The following is a 17,047-nucleotide window of genomic DNA, read 5'->3' on the forward strand; positions in this document are numbered from 1 at the left end:
CGAGTTCCCAGACCTTCAGACTCTAATCCTATTTGTCGCCAGGTCGTCAGACACTCTCCGGGCTGACCTCTGGGACTTCGTAGGGAGTCCCGTTGGTCTCCGGGCTGATCTCCGGGACTTCGTGCCGAGTCTTTCTGCACAAAGTTTGCATGTTCTCCCCATGCTCGTGTGGGTTCTCTCCGGGTACTCCGGCTTCCTCCCAAAGTCCAAAAGCATGACTGTTAAACTTGAAAGTGTAAAAAGAAGGAAAATGAACGTTTTACATTTAAAAATTAAAAAGCAATCTTCATTATATTAAACTTTGTTTAGTATAATATAATACCAATAGTCTCAAGCTTGGAGAAGATTTTGTCTGAACGATCACAGAAAAGTTTGTCCTCTGCCAAGAGGCCAGCATCCATTAAGGAGATGATGCATGTAGTAGATGTTTCCTGCTGAGGTATCTGAGGACAAACTCCATTTCTATTGTGCAGTAAACGCACTGAGCCTGTTATCTTTTCTAGTTTAAGTGATCCTACTCTTTTAACACGTTCCATCTCTTTTTGGCAGTGATTCTTTCTCTGCTTCAGTCTCTCTTTGGATGCTTAATACCGCTTAACATTCGTCAACAGCCAGGTGTTTTCCACTCCCTTATTTAACTAAATACAGGTCAAACATGTACTGCATTGGTGGATTATGCATGATCAAATTTATAATTAAATATGCATATTTTCCATAATTCTTATTCAAATCAATTCATTTATTTAAAAAGTGTATTATGCCAGGAAACCAACCAAGTTTTAACTAAATTTTAGTATTTATCCAGAAATGTGTGTTAAAATAGTTTACAAACTACTGAATCAGCTCTTGATGCCTCATTATGTTGTCTCCAGTTCATTGTTTTCTTCCATTGTGTTGGCTGAATCCTGAACCATCCACAGTTTCTGTTTTGGCCTCGGCCACCAACTGGGACCAATCTGTTGGTCAGGTGGGACTCAGCGGTAAGCAGCCGAGGCCCGTCCTGCCAGCTCAGAGCCCGCTCAACCCATAACACACGCACACACACGCGCGCGCACACACACAAACGCCCGCTGCAGAGCAAACAGTGCAGTCCATTCTGAATGTTTCCAAAGGGAATTCATTGTTCTACAAATTTAATATTTCTGTTTTGTCTCAGGCAACATTTTGATGGAAATGGAAATTTTTTCAGGTTTGTATCTGACAGGAATTAGAATAACCTTTCTCACTACAGCCAATAAACAAGGTCAGTGATGCAGAAACTGACGTGGTGCCAGCGCCTTGCATATGGAAAGGTAGTAGACACGAATAATGTACAGTTATGCTCAAAATCTTTGAGCTACTACAAATTTTTAACGTTTGTCCCATGTACCAACTGTTTAGAGTTTCTGAAGGTTGTTTGGACTTTTTTCACTCCTTTTCCATGCAGGCTGTTCTTTGTAAAGCCACTAAAATCTGACTGACAGCCACTTTAATCCAACTCCAGTTTGTTCATCGAGAACGTCCGGTTCAGTCCGGTGAACGCTCTATTCAACTTTGATTGAAGTAAACTATGTTGCGTTTTAAATTAATATGTGAACACCAAGTGGACCGGAGACCGCTCCTAAAGCGGGAAGCGGGCTACAGAGCAATGCATTCTGGGTAAATAAGACCAAAACAAATACCAGCGGGAGAAATTACTTGTGGTCTTTGGTAAAAGTCTTGTGGTCCTTCAAAATTTAAAATCTGACACTACATTATTGTTAACATTTTGTGAAAAATGACATTGCGGTATGTGTCTTCCTCAGAGGTTTGTGGAGCTTCCTTCTATGGTTGATGGTACAGTGCTCAACTACAGGGTCAGTGTTGGGGTAAAACAAGAAAAAATATGTAAAAAACCACCAACCGTTCTATCAGAAATCCTTAATGTTATTGACAGTCAGAAGGAAGTAAGAAATCAGTCAAATTAAAACTTGCACAGCAGCTTTTATGTTAAATATCACAGAAAACCTCTAATATATTTATTCCTGCATTCCCTCTGGACTGTTGGACAACGCTGCTGCCCAAAGACTGGCCCGGGGGCCATTTGTGGCCCCTGACCCACATTCTCGAAGAGTATAAATTTGGCCCTCGTGCACAATCTGTTAATGCAAGACACTTTCAATATTTATTGAGGACAAATCTCACACATTCACTTAATTCATTAAAATGGATATCATATACTATGGAAAGTTTTAACCTTTTATAAAGCAGACTTCTTGCTTTCTGCTAACAGTGGTTAGCTAACTTACCGCCCTTAGCATTCCTTAAACTTTTTTGTGTAAATTCTGTTGCACTAATTAATTGGCTGTTTTGGACACTTTTAGCTGAATAAAATTTTTCTTCTGTGTTGAAGTTTTGGTTTTCAATGTTTATATTTATGCTCTTATTTTGAAGAGGGTGAAGACTGTTTACATAACAGTTCCATTTCCTGTTGTCACGTTCTCTATTTTGTCCCAGTTACTTTATCTCAAACCAGAAACGTACAAGAACAAAATAAAACATAGAAAATGGAGAACAAGACTTAAACATGAATTCAATACCTAAGTGCATTAAGGAACATGTCATATAGCACTTAGCGTAAGCTAAAACTTTAACGTTAGCTTCTGATACATTTTGTGTTGCTCTAGCTTTTTGTCATTCGTGAGACTAATATTTGTGGTATTCCTTTAGGGTTAGTGCCGCTAACTTTATAGTTAATGGCACTAACATTGATTGGATCACAGTAAATAAAGTCCTGGCTGTGTCTGAATCAGCGCGTTGCCGATCCGTTCTCCCTCTCAGACAACAGGTTTGCTCTTTGCGAGGGCTGTCACCAGCTTCCCACTTGCTCAAACTGAGAATGGGAAAAGTGCAGAAATCAGAAGGGAAGAGCGAGGAGCTGACGTTCATCACTCGAGTGCCGAGGCTTAGCTTAAGAGGCTTGAATAATCAGTATGCTAAGCTGTCAGGGCGTGCGCTCACACCTACCACACGCTTACCAACTCCTGGGCGCTTTTTAATCAAGCAAAAAAACGCCAAGAGGCAGCCGACAGCGCCGAGAGATGAGCTTTAGAATATCTCTTACACTATTCACTGACATTAACAAACATAAGCCGCAGACACTCCTGGTTTTTTTTTTTCAGTTTTCTCTACTGTCTTGTTTCATGTGCTTACGTCATCAAATAATGTTCGGTTTCTGTGGTTAAATGTTTAAAAAATTAGTTCCTGCATGCAGAGCTCCTCCACTGGTCTGCAGAACCTCATTGTGGACTCAGAAGGCTCCATTCATCAGTTGAGCTGAGTCATCTCAGAGAAACAGTGGCAATAATGGAAAAATAATCACGTTGCATTCACACACGGTGACGTAGCTGCACCCTGTCCGAGCTGGGGGCATTCGGAGGTCAAACCTTTATGGAAAGGAGAGCTACCAGTCATTTCCAACTTGCTGCATCAAATGACCTGATGTTTAAAGTCAGTGACTATCTACAGATGATTCCAAACTCCTCTCCTAATATTTATACAAAAATAAGGCGTTGTGTCGCTCCACTATCAGCTCCTGGAAGTTTCCTTGTCGTCTCTGCTGGAACTTTAAATCCGAATGATGTTATCTGTTCAGGTCGAAACGGGAGCACTGAATCCCTCTCTGCGTGCAAACTGCAGGAACCTTCCTCACTGCTTATCAAATGTTAAACATCTGCTACGTTCACCTCTTCTCATGATGAATCAGTTCAGTCTTCAGACAGATGATGCTACCCAAGTCACGATAATTGTCACGCTATAATTGTCACGCTACAATCTGCACCGTTAGCTCATTAGTGAAAAAAATACAAGAATATTTTTTTTATTTCATTACAATTGAAAAACAGTATATGATTCAAAGAGAATAACCAAAAGATAAAAATGGTTTAACTTCATTTTGCTTGGCTATTTTCTGTAAAAAAACAAACAAAAAAAAACACTATTTCACCTGTATACAATAATCAAACATGAAGTAATTGATTTGTTTCCCATGAAGAGATGGGATACTGGGTTGTACGGTGATAACCCCTTTAATCTTGTACGTCTACATTTTACCAACATATTTCTTTTAGCACATGCAAAAATGAGCTAACGGTAAGGATCATACAGTGACGGGCAATCTTCCTACCTTCATGTAGTTGAATGCAAGCTAGCATTAGCACCACAGCAAAGAACAATCAGTTCTAGCTTTATTTCTGTGTAAAAGTAACTAGTATATCTTGTAGTCATCTCTGCTCATTAAAAAAATAGTTGATGCTTCAATGAGGAAGGAATGCCTCTCCTTCCCTTTCAATTGATGGGTCAGCTGTTCTCTATCAGAGCAACGCTGTAAACCTAAAAACAATCCTCCCCAACAATAATTCATACCAGAAATCAAGGGCCGGCGGTGCAAGGCATTACTGAAATTGAACGCGGCACCTTCTAAAAGTCGAAGCCATCCAGGAGAATTATGGTTGGTGAAATCTGAGGACCGTCCTGTCGACGAGGAGCAACAGAGTTATGTAATTTAAGCCTGTGAAGGTTTCAGAGATCAATCAGAAAAGATGGAGGGTAAATGGAGGCAGGCTGAGAAACAAACTGTAGTGCAGTAGCGCCAGCCTTCCCTTTTGCTTCCCCAGCACCACTCTGGGTGGTGAGGGATGGTCCTGAACAGGCGGCCCCCGCTAACCCGTCTGCTATTTTTATACCCACTGATACAGGGGTGGAAGGAACCAGCTTAACCAGCGAAGTGACGAGAAAATATTGTTGGCCTCAACTTCACAGCCAGTAAAGCCTATTGTACGAACATGTTGAGGAAAGCTGAGGCAGAATTAGCTTCGTGTTAGTTTATAATAAACTTGGAGCTCCAATAGTGTAACTCAGGACACCCTGTGTGTTTTCATCAATCAGTCCATCAAGTTTATGTTTCATTATTGTCATGTGAAAGCATCTCTTTATTCCAGATTGAAAGGAAATCACCGTTTTGGCTGTTTTACAATGTTCCAAAATTTTGTTTCAGATTTTTGCTGCACATTTATAATAATGTTTAATATCTATTTTAATATGTACAAATGCAAGGTTACAAACACTGAATGTTAAAAATGTTATAAGAAAAGCATTTTCTGATGAGGAATCACATTACAGGTGCAGATAAGAATCGATTCTGTAAAGAATTGCTGTTGCTTGTCCTGGAAGTCCTGGATCACCTCAAAACGCTCTATTGATTTTAAAATACATTTACGTAGCACGTCTTTGGCGCTCTTATTTATGAGTATATAGCGTTATGCTAGTCCCCTCGGCGATAATCTTGATATTTTTTATTTAAGAAAAAGCAAGGCAGCTGAGCAAACCTACTGGTAATTTAAGCTACTGAATTTTATGCACAAACCAATTTTTTAAAAATAGAAACCAATGAAGCCTTACAAAATATATATATATATATATATATATATATATATATATATATATATATATATTATTTTTTTTTCTTTAAATACTGACAAGTGTATTTGTTTACACTGATCAGAATCTCTAGACCGTTTGAATAGAAAAATTTATGTCTGAATTGAATTTTGACCCCAAAAATTAGACTGGTATCTGTAGACACTGAAGATTAGCATCTCCAAATGTAAATAGGACAACTCCGTATAATTAATTTCCACTGGAAACAGCAACTTTTGAGTCTGTTAAGGAGGTCAGAAAAGTGTTTAGAAGAAGAGACTCTGGACAGACAGTCCAGTTTGTCTGTCCAAGCAGGTCCACCCTAAGAGCAGACCGCAGGATGCTAACAGAAGCCTCTCCATATGCTGTATTTGCTTTTCTCCAAACACGCAGTAAATTCTGCAGTTAAATCAACACTATGCCGAGTCCATTTGGTCCTTATCGGAATTGGTGTTAATTTAACTCTTTTCAGAGTCGTTTCAACAAAACTTGGCGTAGTTATAACTTTTTCGAGTGTTAAAACTACTCAGTTTTTAGTTGAAATAACTCTGAAAAGAATTAAATTAATTCTGATAAGGTCCAAATGGACTCGGCATAGTGTTGAACATCTCGACTTTGGTCTCATCTGTCCCGAAGACAAAAACCTTTCAAGTTTCTTTCGGATCCAGTTTCACAAACTTCTGCAGCCCAAACTGTCTTTATTTTACAAACTATTCAGTCCCACCAATGACCGTCAACAACTCAGTCCCATCCATTTTATTGACATCAAATACACAATGTATGTCATCTTCTAGATTCTTTTCAAGAAAACATTTTACCAATTTATCATAAAGGTAAGTTACAGTCATTGACTTGTAGTACATTCAAGTATCAGGCAGTCTAATTCAATTTATAGGGTTAATTTTGGGACGAGGAGCAGCCTAGTCAAAGTCCTAGTTTAGATCTTATCTGCAGAGGGAGCCAAAGATTAGGGAGATTACTGAAGTTAAATAATCAAAGTACCAAAGCAAAAAAGCTGCTCACAGTATCAATCTGTGTGGATAAATGGATAAAACTTGCATTTTCTTTAATAATGTAGTTATGTACTCGTATTAGCTTGAATTTAAATTAAGCCAAACAACATCTTTGCCCCCAAACAAAATGGTATTTTAAAGTGAAACATCAGTTTGTCAACAGAAAATCTGTTTCAGAACAGGAAACGGATCCCCAGTCAACCTGGACAAATTCATCCTTTAAAATAAAACTGGAAACAAAAAACAGATTTCACCTCCCTTCAACAGAAGAATAGATCATCACAAGTTTAGAGGACAGATATTGTTTGTCGTCGTCTCCTGCGGCTGCCTGTCATAACAATGACATTTCAGTTGGATTAAAGCAGATTTCACATCACTAAAGCAACAAAACAAGCCCTAAAACTGGGATATGTTGGCCTTTCAAGTTAAAGCCCAAACACACCCTTCAATATAAAAGCCTCAGTATTTCAGGGTGTTGTTTTTTATTTAGTCTGGATTTAAAGAACGGGTACGGATCTCCTCATGGGGTTATGGAAAGGGGATTACATGAGCCTTTCAAAATAAAAGCTTACAGAGTAAGTAACTGATTAACAAAGAGGTTTAGGATTCCTGGTAGATTTTAAAATCAGAGCAGATGCAAGATAGATTAATATAGAATAGAATATACTGCCTTTTTGTGCCGGAAAGTGTTTTAAATTTATTTATCCACTGATCAAACATTTGGAAACGAATGTGGTTTTATTTTGGTTCTATATTTTCAGTATTTATTGGTTTTGTTGACTTCTGTTTTGCAGTTTGGATCTGCCACCTTTGGTCTTCAACAAAGCTCAACAAAACAGCTTAAACTTAGGCATTAATTAATGCAAATCAATTAAACCAAACCGTTAACCTCATTAACCAAATGGTTAATGTTGCTTACTGGACTCAGACATTATAAGAAAACCCTTAAAGTTGATTTTGATCTAATAAATCAAGCTAACCACTGACTGAAACGTGAAGTTGCAACAGCTAACTCTGAGCCAGATCCAACTCCCGCCACATTCGGAGCGCTGAGCCAGGCCAGCGGGAAAACCGGAATGGTTGGAAAAGGCCAGGACACAAAGAGCCAGCTGCTCTCCTGCAGAGCTCAGGAGGAAGCAGGGCTCACGGTTCGCTGGGGGTTTGCTAATAGTCCGACTACGTCACATAATAAAGGCAGAGTCTGAAGACGCGTCTTTGACTTCATCCAGCTTCCCTCAGTGACTAAGGTAAACTCGCCCGCTGTGAATGAAATACACTAGATGGAGCTTCAACTGGAGATTCTCGAGGCTCTGATGACAGCCATAAAATGTCAAAAGGAATTTCAGCCAAAGAATTGGATAATGAAGTATCGGTGTAATCTGAAGTTACCAGGAATATATTCCTCCAACATGTTTTTTTAAACTAAGCCGAACCTCAGTGTGAGGTTTGCACCTCGTAAACACAATGTTTCACATACATTTATCTTATTTGTGTTGCATTTCCTGAACACGTTTAATAGATTCATATATTTTTTATCAATAGTTTTTTATATATTTTATTTGAATACAGTTAAAATAACTTTATACATAACATTTATATTCATGATTTCATTTAGATTCACTCAATTTAATTTACATTTAATTTCAAATTAAATACTTTAAATCTAATGTTACAATTTATAGTATGCTGTAATCATAGTTTTCATTTATTTAATATTTTAGTCATATATGAAAAATTAATTGTATTCAAATATAAATATTCTTAATGATATATCTAAATTTGCAAAATATTTAAAAGGTGAGTTTTAATGTTCTGAAATTGTTACAATTGAAGTTTAATAAGCATAAAATTAAAGGTGAGTGAATATAACAATGGAATAAAATTCAAATGGCAGAAATCTTTTTTATTCATTAATTTGTCTTCAGAAAGGAGCTTTTTTTCTTCTAGTCTTCGCTGTAAGGTCCAATTTTCAGATTTGATAAAGTGGCTTTAAAATCTCTTGGCTGGCAGTATTGATGTCTAAAGCACTTCAGTATAATCACACACACTGTCTCTCTCTCACACACACACACACACACACACACACAGCACTTCCCCTTCCTGGTGGAGTGCAGGATGTGCTGCTGGAGAACTAAGCAGTTTTTCTCCTCCCTGCTGCTGCCAGGAATGCTTTATGAGCCGCGTTAATATCGGCGATCCGCTGCCAGAAGGATTGCCTGATTCAATCAAGCGTCTCACTGCCTTGTAAAGTCATTACGCTTTGTGCAACGTCATGCGTTCTGGAGCCGACCAGCAGCCCTGTGTTTTATCCCGCCGTTTGGAAGTGGCCGCAGATTTTCCAGGAACGGTAAATAACCGGGAGAAGCTTTTCCCACCCAATCGCTGCTCCCGGCTGAAAGTTAGAAAATCTCTGGAAATGTGCATTTGAGGAAGTTTATATCTGAAAGGGAGGAGGGAAAGCACTGTGACCTCACTGACAGCATCTCCTGAAACTGTGTCACTTTACCGAAGGGAAAACTTGGACTATGCCTCCAGAAAACGCAAAGATGACATGGAATATTTTTGGACAAATAGTGAAAGAGAACTCCCAAAGAAGAAAAGCAGCCGATCACTGAAGGCTGGAGAAGCAGGACTTACCTGTCAGGGTGGTGGCTGGTGGGACGGAGAAGTGAGGAGAGTCAAAGGGTCCCGGGGCGGTTCGGGTGGATGGGGGTCCCGGTTCGGGCCGGAAGCAGGACTGGAGGGTGGTCCAGGTCAGGGGAGGAAGGATGGAGTGACAGGGAGCAGGGGGGAGAAAAATAAACGCTGCTTGGCTCTCCCTCCCTCTCTCCGCTCCTTCCTCTCGTTAACTCTCCTTGCGACACACACACTCACACACACTCGCTCAGAGGCACAACGCTGAAGTCACTCAGATAAAAGCCGGAGAAAGACTTTACATTTACAAGCTCGGCTACAGGAGCAGGGGGAGGATGCCCGGAGCTGCCCCTCCCAACCTGCAGCCGGCCAATGGGTGGAGGCAGGCAGGAGACGAACCAGCCAATCACAGCAGGGACAGCCAGTCGCTCATATCCAGCTGGAATAATTAGAAAGTAAACAAACATGGAAAGCTGCTGGTCTGAAGGAAGGTGAACGCTGAATGGTTTACAGCCTGTAACTGAGAGATCACCAGCAACTGGAGGAGCCGCGATGCCATGAACCCTTCTACTACACATAGAAAGTACTCCTCGATCAGATCCTCTGTTTCTTTGTGTCTAGACTCTGTTTTCTCAAACTCCCAGTCAGCAGTGGCAGGTGGCAAGGAAGGAAGGAAAGAAGGAAAGGACAAAGATGACAAGGAAGGAAGATGGGAAGGAGTGAAACTACAAAAGGAGCGACTAGGAAAGGAAAGAGTAAGGAAGGGGTGATGACAGGAAGGAAGATGGACGGGACGAAGTTAGGAAGGCACGATGATCGGAAGGAAAAAAAGACACAACGATCAACAGGAATGAAGGAAAGATACCGATGCAAGAGGCTAAGATATGCAAGAAGGATGAGACTAAGATTGGAAGGAAGGAAAGAAGGAAGTGACTAACATAGGAGGAAAGAAAAGATTCAAGATAGGAAGGAAGGAAAAAGCACAACTACAAAAAGATCTAAAGAAACAAGGAAGGAAGAGGGAAGGATGAATGGAAGGGACTAAAGTAAAGAAAAGGCGAGGATAATAAGGAAGGAAAGGAGGAAGGACGGATGGAGGGACTGGGTCTTGGACTGGCCAATGAAAGTTCAGTATTTTGTCAGAAAGCTCCAACATGGAACCAGAATCTCCAGCTGAAGAAACAGAATCAGTTTCCTTTAAAGCTGCTTCACCATAGAAAACCACCAGTTTAGTTAATTTCCTTCACCAAACTGATCATGAAAATAAATCAATCTCTCCAGCCATGTCTTGATTCAGCGCCTCTAAATATTTTAAAGCTGCCAACTTGGAAAAGTCAAAGTACTTATGTTGTTTCATTTACAATTTCAAGTCTGTTTGTTTTTTGTTTTTTTTTCAAACTTTCTGGATTGATAATTTGGAAAGGAAATGAATTTCCCAATAGCTGCGGACTGTAGCATCCACAGAGTAGGAGGCGGCCCAGACTCCAAAGCAGCGCTGCCATTTACAACGGCACAGTTTACCGAACAGAACCGATACGAGGCCCGTCTGTGTGTCAGCGGGAGAGGAACAGACATAAAAAATTCATTAGAGGATGGAAGGAGATGTCACATCGAATATGTAGCCGACTGCACTGATGACCGGGAGCAGTCAGCTGTGCGAAGACGATGGAGCAGCTTTGGACGCCATCCTGCAGACCTGAGCGCCGTCATCAGCCAGGAGGAGAGAGCAAGCTGGAAAACACACATCTGATTTAGAGATGGTGATAAAGTGGCATTTCTTTGGTGGATAAAAACACTTAAATGGCACAAGATTCACACAGAGGCTTAAAGACAATGAGGCGTGTTACATATGTGATTTAAAGCCAGTTAGCTCTGGTCTTAAACACCTCGGATCCTAATGTTCCTACTCAAAATATCAGGATGGAATCAGAAGTAGCACACTTTAAAATTCAGTGAAAACGAGACTTATTGGAAAAGTATAGCAGCTTCTTTAAAGCAAAATGTAACAATTAGTGATATTGCATGATAAATTTCACCTGAACCTTCAGACAGGACGGAAATGGAAGTTGGAGGAATCCAGGCATTGGCTAAATTCAACTGGATCGAATTGATCAAATTTAAAATCCTGTATCAAACTGGGATCCAAAAACACTCCAGTGCTTGCATTTCAGTTTTCTTTTGTTTTCATATTTTCTCATTGTCAGAATGAGAATATTCACACCTCTGTTCATCCGCTAGTGGAGAAGCTAATGCTTTGTTTAGCGCATTTGCTAACGTTGACGAACATTCGCAACACTTGGATTTTACCCCCAGTTATGTTTTTGGATTCATTCTTTGTTATTTTTACATGTCCTTTCACAAACTGAGGATAGAAGAGTAAACTCTGTCGCTGCTGCATCCTGAGTGCACAAACGAACATCGCAGATCCTTTCCCAGGAGTTTGCAAACTCAAGAACGGTTTACATTCCTTCTGTTGACAGTTTTTCTATTTGTTGTACTGTTTTTGTTTTATATGCACAAATATAGACATCTTGAGCAAATGCCTTTTTAATAATTAGTGTTTTTCTTGCAGTATCAATTTATTCTTACGGTAATGTCTTATATTTTGTATTTTGCATAGTTTTTATTTCTGCTGCTACGCCTGAATCTGCCCACAGCTTGGAAATGAAAGATATTTCTATTCAATACTACCGTTAAGTTTTTCCAGGCTGATTCCCAAATAATTCAGGATATTTCCTGACTTTGTAAACTTGGTGGTTGTTTTGTGCTCTAATTCCCAGAGTTTTATCTGTAGTAGTTACATTAAATACATTAGAAGCTCAAAGAACAAAGCAGCTTTGTAGGTTTAGTTAAACTTGGGTTGGCTGTCAGTGAGTCAGAACCACTGAGTAAATACAGCTTACACATCTGACAACTGCAGCGTTTTTTCTCCGCCTTGAGTCTAATTAAAGGCGCCCAATACGTGGTTGTCGCGTAGTCGTATCATTACCCTCACTGCGTCGTTTCACAGTACTTAGCCATTACTGAGCCTCCGCTAAACACAGCCGTCCTCAGATTATGATCCCACTCTGCAGCTGTGGGTCAGCGCTCGCTCCCACTCTAACCTCCGTCAGTCATGGGGACTTTAATAAATAACATGCCATTCAGGGAGTCCAGATCTCTTCCCGGAGAGTTTCTCAGGCGAGGACAGAGGAGTTTAACAGGAAGTTATGATGCTGGTTTATTTTCCTGTCTGTCTGCAGCGACGCTTAGCCCTCAGGTCAATTAATATCAGCCTTCTAACCATTCAAAGCTGGAAATCTGAACACGCAGATTGGATGAAACCGAGTGGGAAGTGACAGCTTGTCCTGATTATTTTTAGGTTGTCCCACGACTTATCATGCAACGGGCAAATGGATATATGTGAGACCGGATCCGTAAAACGATGCCTTCAGGCTCCAAATGTTTAATCCAATCATTTTATGGCGTTTTAATTTTTTATTGACTGATAGGCTCAGATCCTAAAGTTTTTATCTTCTACAAAGTGGTCAGAAACAAACTTATAGGCATCTGGCTGGAGCGGATGAATCAATCAGAAAATTAATTTGTATTTATTCCTAGTGCCAATTCACAGCAATTTCTCTAAAAACAAAAATAATCAATCATTCACTGCAATCAATCCGAGTCATCAAACGACACATTAAGCTCAAGTGTTTATTCAAAGTAGATCAAAATGTTTCTGAAATCCCAACAGATTGCATCTGGGCATGAGGAGGTGGCGAAGTGCCCCTCATACCGAACAAGCATGTAGCGACAGTGGACAGGAAAAACTCCCCTTAACAGGAAGAACCCTCCAGTAGAACCAGAACCGGTCTCAGTTCAATCGGCCATCTGCCCCGACGGACCGGAGGTCTGAGAAGAAACAGAAGAACTGATGTAGGATCATTTTCAACTTTCATGAAAGTAAAAAGTTAATTGTAGAAGAGGAGGAGCAGTTAGTGGATGGCAGCATCATCCCTCCTACAGGAAGGAATCACAGCCAATCAAACGCCAGAGCAGGAGTAGCTTATTAAAGAGAAAATTAATGGAGAAAACAAAAAGTTACACCAAAATAACAGTAAATGATGCGAATAGAAGAAAACTGTGGTCAGTTTGTATCCTAGTCGTCTAAGTCTGGCAGCGTAACATAAATATCTGAGGACGACTTGAGCCGGTCCATCAGCTTCGTCACTCAGCCTGAGATCAGTGAGGAAGTCAGACATGAACATTCAGAGACACATAAAGACAGTTACAAAGTCGGCCTTTTTTCATCTGACGAACATTTCATAGTTTCATAATTGGTGACTTCATGATGCAAAGCACTTTGAACTGCCTTGCTGCTGAAATGTCTGATACAAGCAGAGCTGACTTTGAGCCTGGCAGATTCCAGAGCGAGCTGCACTAATGGCATAGATTATTTATTAATTGGACCTGAAACCCGACCTTGGGTTCTGATCCTGACCAGGCCGGCAGCCGGGTCACCAGGAAACGACCCGGTGCTCCTGACGGCCGGCCCGTCCCACAGTCTGAGGTATCAAAGGTCAAAATGCTGTGAAGAAGCTACTAATTCAGTAAAGTGGTTCAGAAACCAGGTTAACTGGTCAGCTCTCTGAAATCCTGAAGAGTCTGTGCAAATCAAATCCTCAGAACTGGATGAATTTTCCACAGATTTTTCAGTTTTTGTTTGTTTCAAAGATCAATCTCCAAATATGGGTGTCAGTTTATTAAAGGTCGTATGTTTTAAATATTTCACCCTGACTGGAAAACATGAAGGTTTGCATCATGTCAAAGCCAAATGTAATCCACTTTAACTCGGGTCAGATTGTTGCTCACGTTGTTCCTGTCAGCGTTTGGTGGGATCAAAAAACACTTTGAATGAAATGTTTCTGCACTTCAGATTACAAAACTCACAATTTATTGTAATGAAGAATATTAAACATTCCAGATTTCTCTGTAATCAAGTACTTTTATTGAATAAAGCAAAAGAGACGGAACAGCAGACATTTATTTTTCTTATTTAAAGTATTCAGAAGGAGATGGCTAGGCTAATAGTTTCCGTTTTCTAATATCAAGAAAACAGCAGCAAGTTCATTTCATTTCAAGACAAGTTGATTAAATCAACATCCAAGCAGCACAAATATTAATGCAGCACAAATATTAATGCAGCACAAATATTAATGCAGAGTTATTAGTCCGTGGAAGTTTAGATTTTCATGTGGAGACATTTTTCTCATATAAAAGTGAAAGAAAACACCAGTAGTGATATCCTTCAGGATTCCTGGACATTTAACCCAGAAAAATAAAAACGTTATAACGATGAACCCTGATCAACAGTCAGATCTATTTGGGTTTGCAGAACTCTGCAGCGGATCCTGGGCCAACCCAAAGCCCGGCCAGCAGCGGCTCAGTGAATCTGGTCTGGACTCTGTGGATCAGAGTCATGGTTTCAGAGACGCTGTAGAAGGACAGGAGGCCTGCTCCGTGGTCCAGGTACACTCCCACTCTGGAGGAAACCGGACCGGAGACGGCGGTTCGGATTCTTCTGTGTACCAGTTTATAACTCTTTTCTTGACAATCCAAAGCCCAAGATTTCTCATCGCCTCCAAATAAACATTCATCTCCTTCTCCTTCTCTGTTGATGTCCTTGTAAGCGACAGCGACATAAACCCATGAGCTGCTCTTCTCCACCTCCCAGTAACAACGTCCAGTCAGACTCTCTCTGCTCAGAACCTGAGAGCGATCAGTGAATCGGTCTGGATGACCGGGATAAGAGTTATGCTTTTTCATCCGTGTCACCTTCCTGTCCCCCTCTGATAGTGCCAGTACTGTGTGAGCCGTGTTTGGATCCAGAGTTATGTCACATGAATACTTTAAGAACCCAGCTCTGTTCTTTGGTTCTGGTTCTGACAGCAGAACATCCACCTCAGTGACCATCAGTGAGATGTTTGTCCATGAGTCTCTCAGGATGTCCTGTAGTTTGTCTCTGAGCTCTGACACAGCTGCTGCCACGTCCTCAAAGTGTCTCAGAGGACGAATGTTGATGCTGGATGAGTGTGTGGACTCACTGAGTGCTGGCAGTGAGGGGTAGTTGAGGAGAAACTGGTTGTGATCCTCTGTGTGTGAGAGCTGCTCCAGCTCAGCGTCTTTCCTCTTCAGCTCAGTGATCTCCTGCTGCAGCTTCTCCTCAACATCTTTGACTCGACTCACTTCAGTTTCCTGCTGGGATCTGATCTGCTGCTTCACATCAGAGCTTCTTTCCTGGAGGAGACGGATCAGCTGGGTGAAGATCTCCTCACTGTCCTCCACTGTTTTATAAGCAGAGTGATTGATGGCCTCCACCTCCTGATGAAGCAGCTTCACATCTTTCTCTCTCTCCTGGATTCTCTGATGGATGTTTCCTCGTCTCTCCTCCAGCTCTCTCTGCTTATTGGTCGTTTCTGCTGCAGCTGACACTGTGTCGTGACCTTTATGCTCATCCACAGAGCAGAGATAACAGATACACTTCTGATCAGTGCGGCAGAAGATATCAATCACCTTACCATGCTTGGAGCAGATGTTCTCCTGCAGGTTCTTGTTCGGCTCCACCAGCTTGTGTTTCTTTAAAGGAGCTGAATCGTAATGAGGCTGAAGGTGTTTCTCACAGTAAGAGACCAGACAGAATAAACAGGACCTGACGGCTTTTAATTTTCTTCCAGTGCAGACATCGCAGGCCATGTCTCCAGGTCCAGCATATGGGTGATCAGCAGGAGCAGCTGGGAGTTCAGTCTTCTTCATCTGCTCCACTAAAGCTGCTAGCATGGTGTTCTTCTTTAGTGCTGGCTTCGGTGTGAACGTGTCCCTGCACTGAGGGCAGCTGTGGATTCCCTTCTGGTCCTCTTCATCCCAGTGGGATTTGATACACTTCATGCAGTAGCTGTGTCCACACGCAGTAGTGACTGGATCCTTCAGTAGATCCAGACAGATCGGACAGGAGAAGGTTTCTCGGTCCAGCTGAACTGCCTGCTCCTCCATTTCTCCTCTCAGTCGCAATAACTGTTGGTTTCATTTCCTGAAAACAGAACAGGGTTGAGTTCTGACATGTGAGTCACATGTCAGAGCAGAGAAGCAGCAGCCAATTAGCGTTTAGCTTCAGCAGATGTTGGTTCCACCCAGCGTCAAAATGTGTTTGAGCAGGAAGAAGAGGGAGGGTCTGGCTTTGATTCCAGGAAGTGGACGACTATTAAAGTAAAAGTTTAACTGTTTACAACAGTTCTGTTCAAAAACCGACAGCAAAACTTATAAATATAATCTCTGTAAGCATGTACATAAAACCCGTGTGCAACCTTGTGTGTTTCTCTGCACTGCTGTGTAAAATGTAGGTGGTGAGAGATGCATGTTTACTCTATCATGACTACGGTCTGGGAGTTTTTGTGGGAGATCTTTGACTCAGACTTCACATCCACAGTCAGACGCTTACAAAGTCGGCCTTCCATCACCTGAAGAACACCCGACCAGCAAGATTTAGAGAAACTTATCCATGAGTTTTCTTAACTAACATTGATTAGTGCAACTGTGTTTTCACAGAACGCTGCTGATGGCGTTGTGACTAAAACCAGGAAGACAGAGCGCCACTTCTAAAGACCTTAAACCCTGCAGCTCAGAGAGGAGACTTTAAATTACTGCTGTTAGTTTATAAATCACTGAATGATCTGCTGCTGTCATAGCAGAACCTCTCAGGTCTTCTGGTTCTGCTCTGCATCAGAACCAGAACCAAACATGCAGAAGCAGCATTCAGCTTCTATGCACCACAAATCTGGAACAAACTTTCAGAAAACTAAAACAGTAGAAAGTTTCTTTAAGCTAAAGTCTCGTCTCTGTAGAGTTGCCTTTGATTAGATGTTACACACCAAAATGAGTGGTTAAATCTTTCAATACAACTCAAACTTGTCTATTGAAAAACACAAAAG

The 17,047-nt window shown here is 41.1% G+C and overlaps 2 protein-coding genes across 5 annotated transcripts in view; both read right to left on the minus strand.

Moving 5' to 3' along the window:
• LOC129374452 (poly(rC)-binding protein 3) overlaps nucleotides 1-10,253 on the minus strand; it is a 53,358-nt gene extending 43,105 nt beyond the window's left edge. Inside the window, exon 1 of one of the 4 annotated variants that reach the window (XM_055052892.1) lies at nucleotides 9,087-10,253. The gene's annotated coding sequence lies outside the window, so the exon portion shown is untranslated. The remainder of the gene's footprint in view (nucleotides 1-9,086) is intronic. The other 3 variants (XM_055052890.1, XM_055052895.1, XM_055052894.1) reach the window with 3 other exon arrangements.
• Nucleotides 10,254-14,058: 3,805 nt separating this feature from the next.
• LOC129374451 (tripartite motif-containing protein 16-like) lies at nucleotides 14,059-16,124 on the minus strand. The gene has a single exon (XM_055052889.1). The coding sequence runs from the start codon at nucleotides 16,110-16,112 to the stop codon at nucleotides 14,442-14,444; it is 1,671 nt and encodes a 556-aa protein (XP_054908864.1). The 5' UTR covers nucleotides 16,113-16,124; the 3' UTR covers nucleotides 14,059-14,441.
• Between the last annotated feature and the right edge of the window lie 923 nt (nucleotides 16,125-17,047).

This window comes from Poeciliopsis prolifica, unplaced genomic scaffold, assembly GCF_027474105.1.
Source record: "Poeciliopsis prolifica strain line A6 unplaced genomic scaffold, Auburn_PproV2 SCAFFOLD036, whole genome shotgun sequence".
Classification (NCBI taxonomy): domain Eukaryota; kingdom Metazoa; phylum Chordata; class Actinopteri; order Cyprinodontiformes; family Poeciliidae; genus Poeciliopsis; species Poeciliopsis prolifica.

Bases quoted from the DNA above. Each gene is read 5' to 3' on its own strand.
- LOC129374451 (XM_055052889.1), bottom strand. From the start codon at position 16,112: ATGGAGGAGCAGGCAGTTCAGCTGGACCGAGAAACCTTCTCCTGTCCG.